This window comes from Mus caroli, unplaced genomic scaffold (assembly GCF_978045245.1).
Source record: "Mus caroli unplaced genomic scaffold, Mus_caroli_1 scaffold_3, whole genome shotgun sequence".
Classification (NCBI taxonomy): Eukaryota; Metazoa; Chordata; class Mammalia; order Rodentia; family Muridae; genus Mus; species Mus caroli.
In genome coordinates this window covers 17,271,897-17,293,837 of record NW_028227258.1, presented here as the reverse complement: position 1 = coordinate 17,293,837, position 21,941 = coordinate 17,271,897, and the positions used below count along the sequence as shown (strand labels likewise).

At 42.7% G+C, this 21,941-nt stretch overlaps 1 protein-coding gene across 6 annotated transcripts in view; it reads left to right on the top strand.

The window, feature by feature from the left end:
- The window catches only part of Kyat3 (kynurenine aminotransferase 3), a 42,454-nt gene that overhangs the window by 9,777 nt on the left and 10,736 nt on the right, over positions 1–21,941 (top strand). For 5 of the 6 annotated variants that reach the window (XM_029474940.2, XM_029474941.2, XM_021157231.3 and 2 more), the window contains 8 exons: positions 6,139–6,197; positions 8,097–8,241; positions 10,851–11,000; positions 13,157–13,243; positions 13,703–13,828; positions 13,920–14,040; positions 17,532–17,608; positions 18,972–19,061. In XM_029474940.2, coding sequence (XP_029330800.1) covers positions 6,139–6,197; positions 8,097–8,241; positions 10,851–11,000; positions 13,157–13,243; positions 13,703–13,828; positions 13,920–14,040; positions 17,532–17,608; positions 18,972–19,061 — 855 coding nt within the window. Of the gene's footprint in view, positions 1–886; positions 1,094–6,138; positions 6,198–8,096; positions 8,242–10,850; positions 11,001–13,156; positions 13,244–13,702; positions 13,829–13,919; positions 14,041–17,531; positions 17,609–18,971; positions 19,062–21,941 lie in introns of those variants that run through there. The other variant, XM_021157232.3, reaches the window with a different exon arrangement.

Genomic DNA, 21,941 nt, shown 5'->3' with positions numbered 1-21,941 from the left:
AATTTTTTATGCATCTGAGTGTTTTGACTGCATGCATGTGTATGTATCACATACATCGACACTGCCCAGAAGAGGGTGTCAGATCTCTGGAACTGGAGTTACAAAATCTTCCATGTGGGTGCTAGGACTAGATCACATCTTCTAGAAGGACATCCAGTGCTCTTAGCTACTGAGCCATGTCTCCAGTCCCCAGGGATTCTATTTCTATAGCCAAACTCTGAGTATTAAGAGTTAGGGTCTCAACCTACGTAATTGAGGCACACCAAATTCAACCCATAACAGCAACCTGTCTGATCCTGCCTTTATTTAGTTGTTTCCCAAAGTACTTACTGCTTCCCCTAGTGGGCAGTTACATAACCCGACTTCATGGCTCAGCCATGAAATAACTGATTATTTATATATATATATATATATATATATATATATATATATGTCTTAAAGTAGGTAATGTTTTGGTAGAGGCTGAATTTTGTCTCAAGATGACAGTGAAAAAGAGCAGAGGAGCAGCTGAGGTTCTGTGCATAAGAAATATAAGTGAAAGGAAAACCTTTATAATCTTATGCTTTCAGTTACTGTACTGGGGCTAGGAAGATTGGGGTTAAAGCATTTGTCGTACAAGTGTGAGGACATGCACTCCTGTGGGAAGTGGGTGCCGCCACATGGGCCAAGATGGCACCCTGGCCCATTGCCAGGCCCAGTGAAACCCACATGTTTACTGCCTTGCCCGAACATGCGCAGTGAAACTGCATGTGTAAGCTGCCTGCCAAGTTGGATCTGTCAGCCTATCTGTGACCAATCTGAGCTCATGCCTGGAGCGTGTGTGATTCTGATTGGATGAGGTGGTGTGGAGCAAGATGAGGTCAGTTGCCGCTACTATATAAATATAACCCTTGCCCTGAGGGGAAGATAGCTGTAAGTGGAGAGAGATGTGCCCCAAGTAAAAGAGCTGTAAGTAAAAAAGCTGTGGAGGAAGCTGCAAGTAAAGTGGAAGCTGCATGAACCCGTCTTGGTGTCTGTGTCGTTCCTGTCTCCAAGGGTGGTGAGGACTGCGGAGACCACAAGTGGTGGCCTGTACGGGGAACTCATAATTTTGGTAAGCAGTGGTAACTAAAGAAAGCATAGGCCTGATAGGTTCCCTGGAAAAAAGGGGACAAAGCATTAAGGTTCTCAGGAATAGAGACGAAGGTAAGGCTCCCAGGAAAATAGAGATGAAGCATTAAGGGGACACCAGTGGAGAGTACAGTGCTGAAATAGAGGAAGGAACGGTGGTGCTTGAGGAAGCTAAGGAGATTGCTTCTCAGGCTAGCCACCGAAAACCTGAACAGCTTAGACAACAAACCAAAGATAAGAAAGAGAAGAAATTAGCTCTGAAGGGTCTACTAGTGACAGCAATGGCGACAGTGACGTCTGTAGTCATCTGTAGTTAGATGTTCCGCTGGAGTTTGAGGCGTGGTAGGCCACCCGAACCATCAGCCCCTCCATTGCCTTCTCCTCCCCCCTATAAAGATGAGGGAGACAAAGGGGGAAAGCATAATCTTCATGCAAAAGTCTGGAAAAATGTGCCCACCATTGCGAGGGCACATCCCAGTATTTCAGGACCAACAGGGGCAACAGTATCATGAACCTCTGGATTGGAAGGTTGTACAAAGATTGAAGGAGTCAGTTTTGACTTATGGGGTCCAGGCTGCCTTTGCCTTAACTCAGGTTGAGTCCCGAGTAGCCCAGCTAATTCTTAAGGGTATAAAGGTGGGACTAGGAGCTTTTAGTAAACAACCTGATGTAAAATGGATTGAGGTACTTGCCTCCACTAATTGGCTTCAGTTTGTCACGAGAAATCCTCTGATATACCCCAGATTTACCCAAACTGAGCCAATCTCAGGTGCTGTTAGTGTATTTACTGATGGATCCAACGGCGTGGGAGTAGTTTATGTTGAAGGAAATCAACCCCAAGCTCGTGTATTTCCCTATCAATCTGCACAAGCTGTTGTTGGAGCAGTTAGTATTTGCTTCCTGCATTACTCATATGTCAGGAATATGTGTAATATTCTGTTCAGTATCAGAATTTTTCCAGAGCTGCAAATCTGTCGCATGCAATTGGTGCGATGCTGCTACACAAAGATGAAGGAATTGTGAGCATCGATTGTTGCCATGAACAACACCCATGTGGAGATTGCAACTGCAAAGCAATGGCTGGAGATCATCCAGGGAACTGTGGGACTCTTAAAAAATTGGGGAGGGATGGCCTTTTGGGTGCTCCTGATGACTGTTGTGTGTGGAGGAATGCTTTGGTGGATGGCACATATGTGAGCGGCACAGGGCTGATAAACGAGCCTTAGTGCAGGCTATGGCAGCCTTGGAAGCATGAACATCTCCCCCCAATGTTGGCTCAACATGCTGAATTAGTAATCAATTCATGGGTAAGACCCTCAAGTGCGCATACCAACCTAAGACAGGATGGCGAAAGTGAGTTCGTCACTCCCATGACGGGTAAGGATGTGGCATGGATGGGGGCAACCTAAGATGTTGATCCCAGGGCTACTAATAAAACTAAAATGGGGAGATGCAGGAAGCAGGTGCCGCCGCATGGGCCAAGATGGCACCCTGGCCCATTGCCAGGCCCAGTGAAACCCATATGTTTACTGCCTTGCCTGAACATGCGCAGTGAAACTGCATGTGTAAGCTGCCTGCCAAGTTGGATCTGTCAGCCTATCTGTGACCAATCTGAGCTCATGCCTGGAGCGTGTGTGATTCTGATTGGATGAGGTGGTGTGGAGCAAGATGAGGTCAGTTGCCGCTACTATATAAATATAGCCCTTGCCCTGAGGGGAAGAGAGCTGTAAGTGGAGAGAGCTGTGCCCCAAGTAAAAGAGCTGTAAGAAAAGAGCTGTGGAGGAAGCTGCAAGTAAAGCGGAGGCTGCATGAACCCGTCTTGGTGTCTGTGTCGTTCCTGTCTCCAAGGGCGGCGAGGACTGCAGAGACCGCAACACACTCCAAACCCCAAACCCACACAAAGCTGAGTATGATAGCATGCATGCATCCCAGCCCTGGTTTAGGAGGATGGGAGGCTGAGACAGGAGAATTCCCCCAGAAAATTAGAAGCTAGTGAGAGATACATAGAAGCCAACTCGAGGCTCTGTCTCAGATAAAGCAAGGACCAACACCCTGTTATCCTCTGACTTACACACACACACACACTCAGATCAATAGATAAATAGATAAAAAATGTTAGGCTCTTTTATTACCAAAGCATAAATTAAGCTGATTGACATAAGTGCCTAACTTCAGTGACACTATAATGTGAATAAACTTTTCCATTCATCATATATTTGTTGAAAACTCACCATGTGTCCAGCATAGAGCTGTATCATAGTCTCTGATGGTATTGACTTGTCTGACAGATACCTTAAGTACCCATATACCTGTTCAAATACCAGTGTGGGTATTCTGTGAAGATGGTTTTAGATGAAATTAACATGCAGTTGGTGGGTTTGAGGAAAGCTAAGTAGCAGCCCTAGCATGGATGATCTCTGTTCTGTTGATGTCTTTGGAGAAAAGAAATTAAGTGTCTCTCCTAGGAAATAAGAACGGAGACCTCAGATCTGAGCTGTGATGCAGGCTCTCCTGTTGTCTACTCTGCACATTGCAGATTTCCTAACCCCGTCGCTGCATGGCCAAGTCCTAGAGATAACTCTCACAATTGCTATTGGTTCTTACTTTCTTGAGAAAGTTTACTGACATGGCAGAGCACTCGGTAATTTTATATTCTAAGGGCATACAAGTGAAGGAAGGTAGGAATGAAATAATGGAGAAGATTGAATTTAACAGGAGCACATAGAAGTACCTGACCTGGAATGTAGGGAGGGCAGGAAACAAAGTCTAACTTGAATATCAAAGGTGGCAGATGGAACCAGAGCTGGCCAAATGCAGGGGCAGGGCTGTTTGGTGAGGACCAGTGACGGAATGGAGTACAGAGCATGCCTCCTTAACAGAAGTACTCTCACCTGCAAGAAAAGGGACAATGGATGCTTTCCGGGCAAAAGAAATGGTTGCTGTTATGTTCGTAACTATTCAAAACTCAGTGCAACCTGGCACAACCTTATTTCTCAACATAGAATTCAAGAGTGGGTCTTGGTATTACGAAGGTTGAGAATCATTGCTATATAGTGAGGCTGGATGCTGACGTAGAAAGACGGTTTGGGCAGAGGACAGACTACATGCAGAGTAAGAGAGACCGTGCATCATTTGAGTGTTGGGTGGTTGAGGCATAGAACTGTGATGGAGGGGAGGCAGTGGCAGCTGTGGGAAGTGGCTGACGTAGACACAGACTTTGGATAAAAGTGAGTCAAAATGTGCCTTTTGACCTCAACTAAATAAATGTGGCACTCAGCTGTACTTTGTGGCTGTGTTGTCGACTGCGCTCCATCCTGTTCTTTTCTCTTTTTTTCTTTTCTTTTCCTTTGTTGGGGAGCGATGGGTGTGGGAGCCATGCAAGTAGCCATAAATGGAGTCTGGAGGCCCAATGTCAAGGCTGTCTATCTACCTCAGTTGCTCTCTACCTTATTATATTTAGGCATGGTCTCCCGTTGATCTATCTGAAGCTCAGTGTTTGAGGTGGACTGCTGGACTCGGGGCAACCCCTGAGGTCTTCCTATCTCTGGCCCCCAGTCTCGGAGTCACAAGCCCTGTGCAAGCCCGACTTCTACCTGGGAGTGTGGGATTGAACTCAACTCCTCAGGCTTTACCCACTGAGCCATCGGCCTGCTGACGTCTTTATAATAAAAATGAATCTGCTTTGCATCTCTGGTCCCTTGCTGAGTGACTCATTATGATCTCAGCATTGTCTCAGAAAGAGGGAAAGGCCTGTGTTAAAAATCTCTTTCTCTGGCCTGCTGGGTTTTTTGAGTTTTATCATCGTATTCTCTAGAGTAGCCTTATGTTCAGGTGGGGCTTCATCAAAATGCTATTCCTGAAGTGTGTTAGCCTCCAGAGAATTTGCTTGTGATTTTTTTTTTCTGTGGCATTTCAAAGATTACCAACAGGAAGCTGAGAAAGCTATTTCTTTGGTATTGTTATTGGAAATAGAAGGAGAACAATGGTCTATTTAATAACCATTATCACTATCTTTTTTCCAGATTGAATTAAAATTGCTTTAATATTCTATTATAAAATTCCTTGCAAAATTGCTGTCAATCACTTTTTCTTATTTCCACCAGCCCGCTAACAATGAACTTAAAGCTAATTCAGTACTTCAGAGAGAGAGAGAGAGAGTCCAAATGCAGCTTTTGAATCGAAAGAACTGAAATGTTATGTGTGGTATGATTACTATAGCTCCTAGCATTTTCCTACTCCGGGCTTAGCTTACTTGCTGGTGTGAGTATACCTGGTGGGAATGACGACTATATTTGTAGCAGCCACTTCCAGCCATATTTGTAGAAAGCCTCAGTATGTGAAAGTCTGTAGAAGACAAGTAAGAATGTGCTGTAGAGACAGATCGTGGGCTCGTTTCAGACGGTATTACGAACTTACCAGATGTGAAAAGCTTTCTCCATCTTCATGGTACCTCAACTTTGTTATTTCAATAAGTGGAATTCATAAGGTTTCGTAGGGCTGTTATGAATGTTAACAAAATTAATTATGTAAAGCACACAGAACAGTGCTGGGCACATAAGCATTGCTTCCCAATGTCACCTATCATTATCTGTAACCCATTATTAAGGATTTTTAAAACCATTTATTGAGTTCTTCCTGTAGGCCGTAGAAGGGACTTCTGTATAGAATTCTAGATGCATAATACGTTCCGCAAGCTTCGTATGGAGCATAGTTCAAGATTCTCTCGACACTTTTTCCTCTGATATTATTGAACTCTTGAGTGTGGTTCATGCCGTGAGATTGATTAGCCCTTCCTGCTGGGATAGTCTTGTCCTCGGCTGAGAGTGTACAGATGTGAGCTGCACACGGGACAGTATTCTGAGGAGCAGTAGAGACAGGCTGGACAAGTTTGCAGGATGTTGCATGGGGCTCTAAAACTTCCTCTCATGCTAGCGTTTACAGCCTAACAGGAAAAGGCAGAGTGGCCCATTGTTTACTGACCTCTTTGAATTTTGACCAAATAATTAAAAGAAACTTTATATCTTTCAGAAAATGGCTTTGAAATTCAAAAACGCCAAACGAATCGAAGGCCTGGACCACAATGTGTGGTGAGTGTCTTAGACAGAGGGTATGTGGTAAAGCTTCCCGTGGGCCCTTAAGTTGGATTCTTAACTTCGCCTGCAGTTCAATAAAGAAGCCATTTAATTCACCATTAAAATTAAACAGAGGAAGCTAGCCATTCATACCTATGCCACTTTACTCATTTAGCAAGTGTACCCCTCTGGGCTAGCACTGAATATACAGTAGAGAAAACCTAAAACTACGTTTGACTAGTGCTTTTGTGAAATTTACAACTAACTGATTCCTTTTCTGTTTTTCATGAAGTGCGAACTTGCTATGCATGTGGCCCAGGCTGGCCTCAAACTCTTTGTCCTCTTGCCCCAGGATCCCCAGTGCTGGGATTATGGGGACTACAGGGATTATATTTTTTCTTATTTGCTCTCCTTTTAAGAGTTGATAAGAAAAATTAAACATGGCATCGTGGCTCATGCCTTTAATCCCAGCACTCAGGAGGCAAAGGTAGGCAGATCTCTGAGACTTCAAGACTAGCCTGATCTAACAAAGCACGTTCTAGCACAGCCAGGGCTCTTTTACACAATGAAACCCTGTCTCAAAAAAAAAAACGAAAACAAGAAAAATTAGTAACAGCTCCCCACATATGTTTATATGTATGTATGTATATATCATATGTATGTATGATTGCATACACATATATATACACACATATACATATAACCATATACTGGAATGTATATGTGTGCCATGGACCACCCCAGTAGGGTATGGGGGTCCCTGGAATGAGGGTCTTCGAAGCTAGGTGGGTAAGGATTCCGCGGTGACAAACAAATGCAGAGGCAGTTTGAACCTGAGTGTATTTTGCAGCTCTCAAGCAGGGGATTTTATACATTAAAGAAACAAACATTACATCCCTTAGAAACTATATCCAGTGAAACAATCACAAATACCAACAAAAGTCATTTGGCACAGTAAAGCACAAAAATCATCCAAGCATTACCACTCTGAAACTATGTATTCAGTAAATCGCAAACAGAACAGGTAACATCATTATAAATCTCAAAATATAGCAATTCTAAAAGGATGTATTCAGTGGGGGCTGTCATCCAAGACTAGTGGCATATTTCTGGGAGCAGGTTAATAAATCTTTAACGGTCAGTGCTCTTAACCACTGAACTAACTCTCCAGCCCCATGTCAATTATTATTTAATATCTAGTGCCTGATTTTTTACACTATTTAAACTATTTTAATTCTTTCTAATTAAGGCTTTCTTTACCATATACCAAAACCAACCTCTGATGTCACACGTGTAGCCATATGAAATTTTATTGTTGGGAAAGTTTTTATCATAATAGTTTTGTAAATGATTTCGAAAGTAAAGCGTTGGTTTCTCCAGGGATAAGGTCATGTTAGTGGCCCCATCTCTAGCGATGGTTTCTTACCCATTTTTCTCACTTTAGATCTTGGCTTAGGCTACCAGGAACATGTAAATAAGAAAAGGAATAAGAGAAAACAAAACAGATAGATTGCCATGAGAACTACAGCTCAATTTTTTTTTTTTTTTTCTGGCAAAGAGTTCCACATCCGGTTCCAGGAGGCCTTCCCCTTTTGAGGTCAATCGCCTCAGTCTGTGGAACTTGTCACACAGATCCTACTGGAGGTGGTGTGGCATATGTGTGTGTGATATGTCCCTAGAATATAAATGTCTCTGAATTGGCTTCTCTAAGACTAAGTTATGTCTAAGTTGAGATTATTAGGTCATTCACTGTTTGCTAGATAAACTCACCTTGTGGGTAGTAACATTTTTGTTGGGAACCCATTGGGTTTTGATTCTATGATGAGAGCATATTACACTGAAGCTAAGTCTGTAATTATAGTACTTCCTAATCTTTGTGGTGGTTTTGTTTTGTTTTGTTTTGTTTTGAATCAGGGTTGAATTTACTAAGTTGGCTGCGGATCCTTCTGTGGTGAACCTTGGACAAGGCTTTCCAGATATAGCCCCTCCTCCATACGTAAAAGAAGAGTTATCAAAGGCTGCATTGACTGATAACATGAATCAATACACAAGGGGCTTTGTGAGTCTATCAGGGCCATGTGGGATACACCGATATTGTGTGTGTGTGTGGGGGGGGGGGTGTTTGTGTCTAAACTTAAAGGAAATTGACTTTCTAGGATCAACTGTCTTAACCTGGAAACTCGGGAGCCCATTGCTCTCTTAGGATGAGTCTTCTGTAATTTCCAGGAATTTTTCAGTCCCATTTTGGCTATTCATTGACTACTGTTCCAAAATGAGATCTCGGGACATCAAGGAAAGGGAAAAATATTCTCTCAAAGCATCTTTGCTATCTCATTAACACTCGTGTAGCCTTAGCATTGGCTTCTTAAAGAACCCTGTCTCTAACTAGACACTTATTTCCTCGATAACTCTGTCTTCTGTGCTGAAAGGCCCAGGTATCCAGACATTTCGTAGATTAACGTTAACTTTGAACTTGAAAGTCCAAGCAGTCCACACAAATCATTGCTATGGGGATGGGAGAACAGGGGAAACAGCAAGACTGACCTGACCCAGATTGTCATGGTGGCGAGGGGTGGGGGTGGGGGGAATCTTATGGTCTCATTGTCTTCGTTAAGATGTCTATTGCTATGCCAAAATACCATGGCAATTGGAGGAAAGGGTTGATATTTGTCTTACAATGTATAGTCTATCATCCAGGGAAGCCAGGAAAGGAACTCAAGGAAAGAACCTGGAGGCAGGAGCTGAGGCAGAGGCCATGGACAGATGAGTGTTGCTTACTGGCTTGCTCCTCAGGGCTTGCCCAGCCCTGCTTTCTTGTAATACCCAGAACTAACAGCCCAGGGATGGCACTGCCCACAGTGAACATCAATCACCAATCAAGAAAATGCACCATGGTTTGTGGATAAGCTAGTCTGGGAGGCAGTCTGGGAGCAGGCATTTTCTTACTTGAGGTTCCCTCTCCCAAATGACTCAAGCTGTGTCAAATGAACATGCAAGTAGCTATCACACTCACTAACTGACCAGTCTATAAGCCCCCATTTCAGACCTGAAACTATGGAAGTTGTAGCAGACAATGTAAGGAAAAAGTCAAGATATTGGGATAGGATATGATTTTTTTTTTAATAAGGCTCCCAAAACACAGGTAACCATGGCAAAAATAGACAAATGTGCTTAGCCTCAACTGACCATGAGGGAAATGTAAATAACGCCACAAGAAATCACCTCATCCCAGTCCAGATGGTTATTGTTTAAAAAGCAAAGCATAACAAAGAAAGGAGAGGAAAAAAAAATCTCTCCTATGCTCTTGATTTTACTGTGCACCTGTCACAAAAAGAAGCAGAAGCAGAAACAGCAAACTGGGTCAGTGGGTGAAGGTGGGTGTCAGGGCTGAAAAGCTGCGTGGGATCCTTGGGGCGTGCATGGTGGAGGAAAAGAAACAATTCTCCAGTAGTTCTCTAACCGCCACAGGTGTACAAGGTGTCATGGATACCCAAAACACAATAAATGAATGTAAAAAAAAAAGTTAAAGGAGCAACACGTATAGAAACATCTGGATTTATATCCAAAGGAAATAAAGTCAGCATATCATAGACACCCTGCCCCATTTTTATTGAAGTGCTGGTCAGTGTAACTAAGATACTGGATTAGTCTAGGTGACTGACCCTCAACAGAAGAATGGAAGAAAATATGGCACCTTCTGCAGGAGACTATTCTGCTGCCATGGAAAGGATGGGAACCAGACACACACAGCAAAGTGGGTGGAACCGGCCAACACCATGTCAACTGGAGCGCTGAGGCAGACCAGAAGGACTTGTCGTGCTGAGGATTTTGTCTCCTACGTAAAAGCTGTAAAATGTAGATGTAAGGGTAGTTGAGAGTTGAAGAGTCATTGCTAGAGGCTCGGAAGGACAACTGGGAAGAGAGACCGGGAGATTAATAACCGATATCGAGACCCATCAAGACGGTAGGGAAAATTCTCATCTTCTGCAGCACAGGCAGGGATTATAATAAGTACGTGTAGGAATTATTCACAATAACCTGTTATATATTTGGAGACCTATAATAGAAGAGAGAAGCTTGAAGCTTCCAAGAGAAGTTAAAGGCAAATTCTAATTACTGATTTTATCTATATACTGTGGTCTTGTGGTGAGGTACCACTGCCCCTTACGCCTATGCAGTTATTACATGTTAATAAATTCATGCTAAAGTATGAATGGCCTATTTCAGAATATGAGTTGAACCCAGGACAAATTCTGTGTTAGCAAACCTTCTCTTCTGTGAATACTCTTCATCAGAAGCAAGTTTTCATAACCATTCATAGAGAAGCCCTCAAGATGCAAAAGCTTTTCGTTTATTGCCACGTTGTAGATAAAAATTTAGAGGCTGGAGCCACTTGGTGATTAAGAGCACTTGATGCTCTTGACCTGGGTTCAATTCCAAGCACCTACCTGTGATGTGATGTCAAGTCCAGGGAATCGACACCCTCGTCTGGCCTCTACTAGCTCCACTCATTTGGTGCACATACACACGCGTAGGCAAAATATACACTTGGGGATAATACTAGGTATTAAACCCAAGTTTAAAACTAGTTACATTACTTCAAAGAAGTAGTTTTCATAAAGAATTTCAAGGTGGGATTTTGTTTTGTCCTAATCTTTAATACAACAGGGTCATCCAGCACTTGTGAAAGCTCTCTCCTGCTTATATGGAAAGATTTATCAACGTCAAATTGATCCAAATGAAGAAATCCTTGTGGCGGTGGGGGCATATGGATCTCTCTTTAACTCCATCCAAGGATTGGTGGACCCAGGAGATGAAGTAAGTGCATGAACATTGTCATGACCCCCGTGCTTCCGTCTGTCCCCTGTTAGAAACAGTCCCTCATCTTGAGCCTTTTTCACTTTCAATCCATTTTGAAGTCACGTGATGATGGTGCGGTAAAGCTAGCTGGCCTTAAATGTAGAGTGGGTTAAACCACCTCATAACCATAGCACACACAAAGACGTTGCACCTTTCCAGCATCCAGAGACTTGGGTGCTTCCCAAGGCTGTGTTCTTCCAGAGTTAGCCGCTGTTGTGTATTCTTCCGCTCAGTTCCTTCCCATGCCTCTTTGATGTGAGAGAAGTTGGACTCATACCTTTCAGGCTCCTGAGCTTTCTTATCCTTTTCATTTATTGTTATAAATATTATAACAGGTTTGTCCACTTTGTACTGTTATTAGTTAGCTACTTGTTAGTTTGCTTGTGGTTGTTTTGAGACAGGTTCTTCTCTGGCCCAGGGTAACCACTAACCTTTTATGTGGCTGGCATGCAGCCCCTCTTCCCCCACACACAGGTTCAATAAAAACATTAGTCCATGTGTATGTTTATAGAAATGTTTATATCCTTTTATCTAGGAGTAGCAACCATATGAATATATTCAACTGATCATCTAAAAATGAAGAACTATATATACAAATGCAACACTTGTTTATATATGCTTAGGTAAAAAAATAATTGTAAAATTCAGTGAACTCTCAGGTAGACATTAACATGAGTGAAAATTAGACTTATACTTCATATTTCATGAAATAGGGCTAGGTTTTTAAAGGATAAAAAAGCATGGGCTGGCGAGGTGGCTCACTGGGTAAAGCCATTTTCTGCAAAGCTGGACAACCTGAGTTTGATCTCTAGAACCCATGTGATGGCATTAGAGTCGACGCTGACCACTTTGTCCTCAGACTCCCACATCTGCACCACACTGCACATATGAGCATATACACAACAAATAAGTGTGTTCAAAATGTATATAAAAGTAGAAAGCTAGACAAGTGTAGTAGCACACACCTATAATCCCAGAACTTGAGAGGTCAGGGCTAGAGAAGATCTTATTTGGAGGAAAGGGAGAACGGGTACTGACTTACTTACTTTTCTATTTATCTGGCCAAATACCATAACCAAGGCAACGTACAAAAGAGGGTTTTTAATTGGAAGCCTGCTTATAGTTTTAGCAGGTGGGTAGAGACGATGTGCTACATGGCTGGGAGCATGGTAGCAGGCAGGCAGTCATGATGCTAGAGCAGTAGATGAGAGCTTTCATGTGGAAACAACAACCATGAGGCAGAGAAGACGTGGAACGGTGTCGACTTTTGAAACCCCACTGACACACCTCCTCCAATAAGGCCACACCTCCTAATCCTTCCTAAACAGTTCCACAAACTGGGGACCAAGCATTTGAATATAGGAGCCTGTGGAGCTAGTCTCCTTCAAACCACCACAGAGAAATAAAGGGAAAAAAACATAGAAAAATGTCCTAGTTCAGGTCTGGGGGGGTGGGGGGAGGAGGAATGCAGCAAATCAGACCAGCTGCTCAACCTGAACCTGCAGCAAGGGTGATTGGAGGAGAGTTTGAGAGTCAAGAAGTCTGATCTAAAGACTAGGAAAGAGGCAGGTGACAGATACCACACACCTGGGGGTATGCTATGGGCATCACACAAGAACAACAGCATCCACTCTGATCCCCTGATCCCCCACATGTTTACTCTCAAGACACTGTTTTTAAGTTAGCACTTCATTCTACAAAGTAAAGAGTCATTCGCAAAATCTGACTTCCATCACTGTCTGATATATCAAGTACATCCTACCTTGTAGTTTGTAACTTGAAATCCAAAAAAAGAAAAAAAGAAAAAGAAAAGTCCTTACTGGTTTGGGTTAAAACATCTGTTTGGGAACAGCCTAGGCCTCAGATAAACCTGTGTGTGAACCTGTAATATGTGACAACTTGGAATGTCCTCACTGTAAGTCCATCTGTAGGTTTTCTGAAAGACTAAGAACTCCAGCTTTGACTTGCTGGGTGCCTTTATATCCTTCTGCACTAAGGCATTGGCTCCACAGAGACCAGACCTGTCTTTTCATTGCTGTATCCCATCACTTGCACAGTGCCTCGGAGAAGAATTGCTGGCTGATTTCCTGTGTTCTTGTTTGCTTTTATCTCAGGTGATAATTATGGTGCCTTTTTATGACTGTTATGAACCCATGGTGAGAATGGCCGGAGCAGTGCCTGTGTTTATTCCCCTGAGATCTGTAAGTCCCCTGTCAGCTATGGGCTTGAAGAATGTCGTAAAATATCAATTACTTTGTCACTAAAGACATAGCTAAGTCTTTTGAAAATAACGACTACAGTAACTAAGGTGATTCATAGACTCCTCCATCAGTCTTGGACTGTCTCTTGTTGCCTATAGTTACAACTGGCTTGTGGGAAAGAGCAACAGCTGTTTTGCTGAAGGAGTTCACTGTTTCCTTTAACCAGTGTGTACATAAGGCCTGGGTCCTCTGGGTTCTCGAGGTTGAATTAGAGCCTAATTATGTGTGTGTGTGTGTGTGTGTGTGTGTGTGTGTGTGTGTGTGTTTTCTTTGTTAATCATTTATTCGATTGCCTATGTCAGGTCTGTCTTAAATCTTCGTTTTCCATTATTAGGTTGTCTGTAAGACAGCAAACATGAATTAGTTTGTTAAAAATCACATCTTATTCTTCATGCCTAGAAACCTACTGACGGGATGAAGTGGACTAGCTCTGACTGGACATTCGATCCTCGAGAACTGGAAAGTAAATTCAGTTCCAAAACAAAAGCCATAATATTAAATACTCCACACAACCCCCTCGGCAAGGTGAGCGAGCCTCTCTGCCCACACCGGCTGGGAGTCGCTGCTCTCTCATGTGTAGAGTAACTGGCTGTGCCCTTTCTTTTCATGTGTGCAGGTGTATACCAGACAGGAGCTGCAAGTCATTGCTGACCTTTGCGTCAAGCACGACACTCTGTGCATCAGCGATGAGGTTTATGAATGGCTTGTCTATACTGGACATGCGCACATAAAAATAGGTACCGATTAAGAGTCTCGAGTCGGAATGTCTTTGGTCACATGTGGAACAACTGATCAGAAAGGATCCCAGGCCAGCTTTAAAATAGTCTCTGTGATGGGCATCTGTGCGACACTTACAGGAAGTGTTTAGGTGGATCATGCTTGAGGGATTAAAGTTCAGCTGGAGGGACAAATGTTCAAGTGAGGAAAAGGACTTGAGATCATATTACGAAGCCGGGACACCAGCAGAGTAGGTCTTTTGCCTGTCTTTGGCTTCCTAACAAGAATCCTGCTGTTCCTCGGTGTGTAGACCCTGCCTGGCACAGAACTTTTCATGAAAAGGTTCATGATTGTTTGTGCTGAATGAGTTGCCAAACAACAGCAAGGAATTGTAGAATGGCAAGCTATTGCTATTCTGTCCTCAGCGGGATTTTGCCATTGCTACTAAGCTATCTTACCCAAATCCTACAGTATTATCCAAGCTCTCAACTGCAGCACTTTAGTGCACAGACACAGTCAAGCCAAAAAAAAAAAAAAACAAAAAACAAAAACACCATATGCATAACATAATAGTTTTAAATCCAAGTTATATTCATAGCTTTATAACAAAACTGTCACAGCAAATGCATTTGAGGGTTTTTTTTTTTTGACTTGGTGATTAATATTCATTTACTAGATCCTCTTGTTAAGTGATGTGTAATTTTCAAAATCAGATAAGTGGCAGCTACTGCCAATGGCTTACAAAAATCATGCATAAGAAAACCTCTAAGGTGTCTTTTCAAAATTCTATATATTGCCTTGTCCCCAGAGTGACAATGATTATACTTGGGGAACTACAGCAAAAGGAATTGGTTCTGTGACTGCAAATAAATAAATAAATAGGTAGGTAGGTAGGTAGGTAGATAGATAGATAAAGTCAGAGTCAGTTTTGGGTGAAGGTCAGAAGCAAAATGTGTCTCTGCCACCTTAGGTGATGAATAGGGACTGTGAAGAAATGGAAACTCCAGCCAAGCATGGTGACACTCACCTATAAACCACGCCACTCCTGAGTCTGAAGTAGGAGGGTCTCCAGTTCAAGGCTAGTCTAGCTAGAGAGAGGCATAAACTACAGAGCTTGATCTCAGCAGCTGGCCTGAGAAGGAAACACTCACAGATGCTTCTCCACTCCAGTCTCTGTTACCAAGCCGCACCATGACTTATCCAGTGTGTATTGTAAGCTTTAGCCTTACCCAGACCTCAGTCTGTGTTGTAAGATTTAGCCAAGTGTCCCTAGGACACTGGGGCGACTTCATCTGGAGATAAGTGATTAATCTGCATTATTAATCTTCAGGCTTAATGATCAGATTCAGTGTAGGAAGGGGTATACTTTTTAACAGTCATCCAAATTTTGGTGGCCGCTAGTTCCACTGAAGAGGACTAATTTTCATCACAGCAAGTCTATAAACAGAAAATTTGTAGTTCAAGATGTTAATTACACAGCTCAGTGTTATTATGTGCCCAAACTGGGTTGGAACCCACCATGGTTTATCTTGTTGATGACCTGTCTTAGGTCATTTGGACGATTTCCCAGTTTGAAACTCAGACCAATCTTTAAAAATCAAATGTTGTGGTCCAGAAAGATAGGTCAACAGAGAGGGTGCTTGTTGCCAAGCCTGAGAACCTGAGTTCCACCCAAAGGACCACTATGCTGACAGGAGTGTACTGTTTCCTTGTATGTGATAAGCACCCAGAGGACAGTAGAACTGATGCTATTTGATAAAGATATGCAAAACTTTTTGAAACTTCATATCTATGGGGCACTCACAAGGGATGGGATGTTTTGACATCACAGACCCATTCTGGAGTCCTGTCTCTCTTTCCACCCTTCTCTGCGATACAGAGACCCAACTCACGTGGTCAGGCTCGCCCAGCGAGTACTGTCACCTACCAAACCATCTTGATGGCCCCCTGAAGACACATTTTTAACTCAGACTTGCTTTAGTTGTTGCAACAGCTTATAAAATTAAATTAATGCAAAAAATATGAATTCACTATGTAATAATTTAGAAAAATGCAGTTTGTTTGCCCTGAAGCATGGGTATGCAACCAATGCCTCCTGCCTTTCATACATATAAAAATAAAATTAAACATCTAAAAAAAGAAAACGGTAGTGAGCCAGATGTGGAGGTGCACACCTTTAATCCTAGCATCCCAGAAGACAGAGGCAGGTGATCTCTATGAGTTCAAGACCAATCTAGTGTATGTAACCAGTTTCAGGCTAGCCCAAACCACACATTGAGATACTATTGCAAAAAACGCTGGAGGGGGAGGAAGAAAATGGTCGTAGAATTTACTCTTACTGGGTGAGATGTTCTTGGCTGGGATATCGTCCAGTGGCAAAACTGGTATCTTAGCCATCACAAAGAACCTGCCTCTCTAACACATACATGTATTTCGTTGATATTCTAAATCACTAATATTTGGATTTCTTTTCCTTTTATGCTATGCAGCTAATATGTTAAAAAATACTGTGATTACCTTTCATACTATAGCACAGAATGCCATCCCCTCCTCTCTGCCTGCCTAAGCCTATGTGGTGTTCCGAATCACAGCCAAGTCAACCCTGGCTCCCTTGCCCTTTACCATTGCCTAACACCCCCTACTTGTCCCCACCCCAGCCCTCAGCACACTGTCACTGCTGCCACCTCGTGCCTAATTCTTAGCCGGTGCCACTGCCATGTTTCCTCAGCTCTCTGGTACTAACGGATTTGATGCGCCACTGTGAATGTGTGACTTTAGAAGATATCAGTCAAGAGGCTTGTTGACTCTGGTTGAAAAAACAATGTTCCAAAATTAAAGGCAGTGATGCTTGTACAGTAGACTGCACATTTTAACCACCACTCTCGGAAGTGTGGGAAAACAGACCTAGAAAGAAGTGTTCAGTGGTAGAGCGCATGCCAAGCATGGGAGAGGTTCCAGATTTGATCCCCAGTACTGTCCAGGAAAATTAGCTGCTTAATGTTGCAGTCATGACTAGCACTAGGAACTGAGTGTCCCAGCTTCAGTGACAGCTGACACCTGGCCTGTCCTGCTGGTACCACTGCTGAGGTGACCTCAGTCTTATCCCCAAGGCCACATGGTAGAAACAAGAGAGAACAAGCTCCCAAAAGTTGTCCTTCTGACATCCACACATCCTGTGCACAGCTAGGCCAAAATTAAATAGATTCATAGATAGATGGATAGATGGATGGGTGGACAGACTGACAGACATAGATAAAGTGATGAAACTGTTGTGCATGTCTGCATATTGGTCCAACAATGAAACAAACTACAACAGTTTTAACTAAACATGACCTTAAATTTGAATTATCTAAAAAAAAAAAATACTGAAATAACTCCACTAAGGATACTATGTAATATATCTGTTTTCCTTGAGTTCATGTTGTCTGCATTGTGTTTTTAGACTATATTTGATAAGAAATAACTAGAGAGGAGATATATAGCCACTTATTTAGTTTTCTTTTCTTTTAAGCCACTCTTCCAGGTATGTGGGAGAGAACAATAACAATAGGAAGTGCTGGCAAGACATTCAGTGTGACCGGCTGGAAGGTAAGAGAGAGGGCACTGCTGGGCTGGGACTCAATGGTAGAGCAGGTAGTTTGCATGTGACAGCCTTGGGTTCAGTCCCCAGTACCCTGTAGAAAAATCGGGCTCTTAAAAACAGGCCGTCGCTTTAATTTCTGTAGAATATTTTGCATTTTAAATGCATACATAATGTATATGGGGTTTTAGAGTTATTGATCCTTTCTGTCTTTACTGGTCAACCTTTTAGTTTTAATTACATGTGTTTATTTGGGAGCAGGGGTAATGTGTGCTGTGGGGGATGTGTGAGGGTCAGAGGGAATGTGGAGGAGTCAGTTCCTTCCCTCCAATGTGTGGATCCATGATACCTTGGGTCCTCAGGCTTGGTAGGAAGCAAGCTTTTACCTTCAGAATCCTAGCACCCACCCATGTTTCATCCTTTTTGAGACCAAGTGATTTCTTAAAAGAAAGAAAAATCAAGCAATTTTTCTTCTTATGAGTGACCAACTAATAATACATTTTCTTTACAAAGAATATTTACATATGAAAAGAGAAAAATAAGACTGATTAATACTATGGTTTTAACTGTGGCCCCAGCACTGAGTGTTTTTATGCATGCTAATTTTTTTTTTCATTCTTAAAAGCACAGTATAAAGTAGGCATGGTTATTGTCCCTATTTTGCAGATTATAAAACTAAAATCATGGGAATTTTTACTGTCTTGTCTGAGATCATACTGCTAATAAACTGAAATCAGGGCAGGTCAGCCACCTTCAGCCCCATGCACCAACCACTAAACTGTTGCATTCATCCAGGTGTGGTGGCCAAAGCCATTATCCTGAGCCCTTGGGAGTGGAGGCAAGAAAATCAGGAACCCAGGGTCATCTTCAGCTATCTTGTGAGTTCAAGACTAGCCTGGGCTACAGGAGATACCATCTCATAAGACAAGAAATAATCCCCCAGTTAAAATTCAGTTCTCATTCAGCCATATTGAGACTAGCTGGGGCTGAGACACAGGAAGCACTTGAGGCCAGGAGAATTAAAGATCTCGTGTGCTTTAATTGTGGGGGAGTTGTCTGAGCTGCCATGCAGAGGCGCTTGTACCTAGACTTCAAGCAAGTGCAACTGCTGGTCTTATTCCTCCTGCGTATCAGAAGTGACACATCAGCAAGGGGAGGGGCTCACAGTGATTCTAGATTGTGTTTACCTTCAGAAGGCAGGATGAGGGGTGAGGGCAGAGCTGGGAACTTTAAAACAACAAGCACTACCCCACATTCCTCCTGGGGACATTTCTGCATCGCCCGTATTTGTCATTTATGCTAATGACTCTCTTAGATATGATATATATCCTTAGGTTACTTAAGATCTGCTTTTGTGGTTTTCCTTTCCAGCTCGGCTGGAGCATTGGCCCTGCTCACCTGATAAAGCATTTACAGACTGTTCAGCAGAACAGTTTTTACACTTGTGCGACTCCTTTACAGGTAAGTGTTAGCCTTTATGCCTGCGCAAATTGAACAGCCTCTGCATGAGCGAGCCCTTCTACTACACCTTGGGAATTCTGGAGTAGACATGTAGCCTTTGGGTGCACCCCTAATTTCAAGCTGCATAATTTATATCACATTTTAAAAGCTCCTGTTACCATACAGGATAGTATGTTTTAAGAGACAGACAACTCTGGTGGTCATTTATTTTTTGTACTGCAGTAGCTATTTAAAAGAAAAGAAAACATCCCTGGGTGTGGTGATGCCTGCCTGTTATCTTAGCTCTTGAGGCTTCAGTCAGGAGGAGCATGAGTTCAAGGCTAGCTTGGACCACACCGAGACTTTAAAGCATGGCTGGACAACAACATACTAGGTGCCCAGTGGAAACAGACCGAGGACACACAGTATAACCATTCAGAAAGATTTCCAAAATATATCGTGAAATTTTTAAAAAATGAAAATCCATGGCAGTACGTATGTGTATTAATTTATACTATACTCTGTGTAAGAGAAGTGGGATGCCTCCTTAGATGATCCAGAAGAAAGCAGCTCAGGGCTGCCTGTGTTGGTAGAACTGGCTGATGAGAAGTAGACAGCAGATCCATTCTCCCAGGTTGATCTTTCTCTCTAGCACAGTGCCCTGCCTTAACCTCCCAAGCTGTGGGAGCACAGGCAAGTACCACTATTTCTGGTCCTGGATGTAGAGCTTTGTTAGGCTGTTGCTATTTTTGTATACATTTCTAGAAACGGATCTATTTATCATCCTCCTCTGAATACCCCAAACAAACTAAAACAATATTCTACTTCTAGGAGGAGCGAAAGCACAAGAGAGTAAAAGTCTCTTGTCGGTGTCTACATCCAACCGGTGGTTGAGTGTTTCTCATCCAAGTTGTCTGTCTACCGAATAGGAAAAACTTCCATTATTTTTAGTGATTCTCCTAACTATGATAAAGGCTAGTTCTGCAGGTTTGCTTTATTATATTTTAAGTTCATTTTACCACCTCAAAACAAAGACATTCACTTATTCAACTAAGATTTACTGGAGATTATAGATTTTACAGACAAAAAGCCACTGGACGCACATAGCTTAATACCTAGTCAAGAGACATACATAATAGAGATACTTTTAAATGATATTATGTTACACTTGATAGATGCAAAGAAAAGGTTGGAAGGAAGGAAGATGTAATGACCCAAGTTGGAGAGGACATGATGTCATATTGGACTAGCCCCATGGAGAAGAGAGCATCTGAGCATGGGTTAACCTAGAGAAGAGCCTGTGGTCAGAGAGACTAGAAATACAACCCAATGGTAGACAGCATGGCTGCCATGGGATGTGGGAAGCCATGGCAGTTTTGAACGTATGCTATTGAAAGGAGTCTGGGGCTTCATGGAGGGAGAACATAAGAGAAGAGTCACCAGAAAGAAAATCAGAGGACTGAACTGAACTGAGGATGGCAGAACTGATGGGGCCCTGGACACAGTTGGAAGATTAAGTCAGTGGTGCCTGACACTGGGCAAACATGCTTGGGAAAAAAGGGGGTCCGGGTACACTCAGCACAGCTGTTTGTGTCTTTGTGCTTTGAATTTTCCAGGGCAAGGACTTCTAGAGTAAATGAACAAACTGCTCAGAAAGGTACAGCTGAAATTCTATAGCATTTCCTGAAGCATCTTATTCTGCAGTTCAGAAAAAACAAAATGTGCTCAGACAGCTATGTTTGGAAACTGGATGCTGATCTCCTAGTGTTAAAGAGTTCTGTCTCCTTGCTAAATTCTCCTGCCTCAAAGACTTATATGGGATCTCGACCCCTCCTACCCGGTCTTGCTCTGTTTTTTGCTACAGCTCTGTCATACATAACAGATTTTCTTTCCTGGCCTTTCTACCTCACCTCCTCATCCACCCTTCAGTATATAATTATGAAATATTATATAATTATGAAAGCCAGGGCTTTGCCTATGATGTTAACCATTCTATCCCCAATGCCAGAAGCCATGGCATGCTTTGCCTGCCAAGCATCTTGCTCTCAGCTTGGCAGATCTCTGTGCTTCATGCCCACTCTGTGACTTGTTTTTATCATCCTGACCTGCCATGCTTCTCAGCCACTTGCCTGATCCTTACTGACACATTGTTGTAACAAAATACTAGAGACTGAGTAGCCAATACAGAAAAGGAATTTAGGTACTAGAACAATGGCTCAGTGGTTAAGAGCACTGGCTGCTCTTCCAGAGGTCCTGAGTTCGATTCCCAGTGACTCCATAATACCCTTTCCTGGTATGCAAGTGTACATGCAGATAAAGCACTCATACACATAAATGAATTAGTAAATTAATTAATCTTGAAAGAAAGACAGAAAGGGAATTATTTCTCATGGTTCTGAAGGCTGGGAAGACTCAGATCCTGACCCTGCCTTCTAGAAGCCATATCAGAAGGACCTGCTACCTCATAGGTGTCTCTTTTTCATTGTGTTCTCCCATGATGGAAGTGGTTCTGGTACCATTCCTGGGGCCTCTAGTCTCCTGGGCCTAATCACCCTGCAAAGGCAAAGGCATTGGGAGTAATGCCTATACCTGGGAGAACAAATTCACCGAATGAAATGAAGGGAACCCGAACATTAAGTCCTTTGCTCTTTACAATCTGGTTTTCTTTGGTCACATTTTCTCTTCTTTGTCACCACTGCCGAAGGAGTTACCCACAGGTCCCAGAGATTTGTCTCTAGATGCATTCACTCCTTAGGACCAGAATGGTTTCAGTATTTCTTCTGAGGAATGGGGAACTTGGGTTTGCTTGTCTAGACAGCAGGCCAGGTTTAATTTCCTCCAGTGCCTTCATCAGGAAAGACTCACTCCATCTTCACCTGTCTAGCCATTCTTTGAGACTTA